This window comes from Microtus ochrogaster, unplaced genomic scaffold (genome assembly GCF_000317375.1).
Source record: "Microtus ochrogaster isolate Prairie Vole_2 unplaced genomic scaffold, MicOch1.0 UNK87, whole genome shotgun sequence".
Classification (NCBI taxonomy): Eukaryota; Metazoa; Chordata; class Mammalia; order Rodentia; family Cricetidae; genus Microtus; species Microtus ochrogaster.
The window spans coordinates 1417280-1419082 of NW_004949185.1; the positions used below are offsets into that span (position 1 = coordinate 1417280).

Sequence of the window (1803 nt, forward strand, 5' to 3'; positions counted from 1 at the left end):
GGGCTCACCTGTGGTGCCCTCCCCTCCACAGAGGTGGGGCCTGGGCTCACCTGTGGTGCCCTCCCCTCCACAGAGGCAGAGCCCGGACTCACCTGTGGTGCCCTCCACAGAGGCGGGGCCTAGTCGTTTGCGGCCTGCTAGGCCATAGAGCAGAAACTTGTATTTCCTATTGGGCTCCAGGCCAGGGATGGTGACCTCACGCTGGTCTGCTGCCACCGGCACCACCTGGAGCTGCCCTCCTCTGTCCTTGTACTGGACTAGGAAGGAGTCGAACTCGCCCTCGGGGACAGTCCAGGAGAGACCCACGGAGTTCTGGGTCACGTCTGCCATCGTCAGCTCCCCAAGACGAGGAAGGAGCTTTGTGTCTGCAGATGGAGAGGAGAGGAAGCCACTTAGACTGTGTAGTGTACATACTGCAGGGGACAGGGACGGGGGTGGGGGCAGCTGGGGCCCTGTTCTTGGTGGTCAGAGGGGGTGATCGGGCCGCGCTCGGGATAAAAGAGCCTCCAGGAAAGGAAGCAAGTGTGCCCGCCCAGTGATGAAGGAGAAGGACGGAGTGAAGGTCTGAATTTGGGTAGACCTCACAAAGAAATGGGTCACCAAACTCCAAGGTCTGGAATGTGGGGCACAGAAACATGAAATTCCAACAGTCGCCACAAGGGGGCAAAGGGTGCTGGGGGTTGCAGGGTCCACAGTGTTGGGCCCTCACTCACCAGTTTTTGCATCTACGGAAACAGGGCCATGGCGCTTTCCACCCTGGAGTCCAAAGAGGAGAAACTTGTACTTGCGGGCTGGGTCCAAACCTGAGATGGTGACCTCACTCAGGTCTCTGCTCACGGGTACCGTCTGGGGCTGCCCCTGGGCATCCTTGTACTGGACGAGAAAGGAGTCGAAGGGGCCCTGGGCCACGGTCCAAGACAGGCGCACAGTACTGGAAGTCACATCTGCCACAGCCAGGTCCCCCAGACGGGGCTCTAGGGGGGGCTCTGTGGGCAGGGGTGCTGCAACAGAGCAGAGGAAGCTAAGGGGTACAGGCAGAACCCGCTGAGGGGACCAGACTGCCACCAGGCTGAAGAACAGCTTCTACCCCCTGACCCCAGCAATAGGAATGGCAGCTGCAGACAGCTCACACCTAGGAGCCCCTGAACCGCCCATGGCTGGCACAGCGGTTCTCAACCTGTAGGTCGCGACCCCTTTAGCAACCATTTATCTCTAAAAATATTTACGTTATGACTCATAACAGTAGCAAAATTAGCTGGGGGGTGATGGCACACCTTTAATTGGGAGGAGGCAGAGGAATGCAAATCTCTGTGAGTTTGAGGCCAGCCTGGTCTACAGAGAGAGTTTCAGGACAGCCAGGGTTACACAGTGAAACCCTGTCTTGAAAGGCCAAAAAATAAAACAAAATAAGTAGCAAAATTACAGTTGTCAAGTAGTAATGAAAATAATTTCATGATTGGGGGTCACCACAACACGAGGAACTGTATTGGAAAGGTTGTAGTATAGACTGGAGAGATGGCTCAGTGGTTAAGAGCACTGGCTACTCTTCCAGAGGTCCTGAGTTCAATTCCCAACATCCACATGATGGCTCACAACCATCTGTAGTGGGATAGGTGGCCTCTTCTGGTGTGCAGGCATATATATAAGCAAAGTACTTTTTTTTTTTTGGTTTTTTTGAGACAGGGTTTCTCAAAACCTGTTTTTTTGGAGCCTGTTCTGGAACTCGCTCTGTAGACCAGACTGGTCTCAAACTCACAGAGATCCACCTGACTCTGCCTCCCGAGTGCTGGGATTAAAAGTGTG

General features: G+C 54.7%; 2 protein-coding genes across 2 annotated transcripts in view; both read right to left on the bottom strand.

Annotated features, from left to right (window-relative positions):
- Positions 1 to 1803, bottom strand: part of LOC101994656 (RT1 class I histocompatibility antigen, AA alpha chain-like) — a 629094-nt gene that overhangs the window by 442665 nt on the left and 184626 nt on the right. The window lies entirely within an intron of this gene.
- The window catches only part of Tnxb (tenascin XB), a 61761-nt gene that overhangs the window by 6438 nt on the left and 53520 nt on the right, over positions 1 to 1803 (bottom strand). Inside the window, exons 22-23 of the mRNA XM_013355021.2 lie at positions 714 to 1073; positions 93 to 365 (exon numbers count right to left, since the gene is read on the bottom strand). Coding sequence (XP_013210475.1) covers positions 93 to 365; positions 714 to 1073 — 633 coding nt within the window. The remainder of the gene's footprint in view (positions 1 to 92; positions 366 to 713; positions 1074 to 1803) is intronic.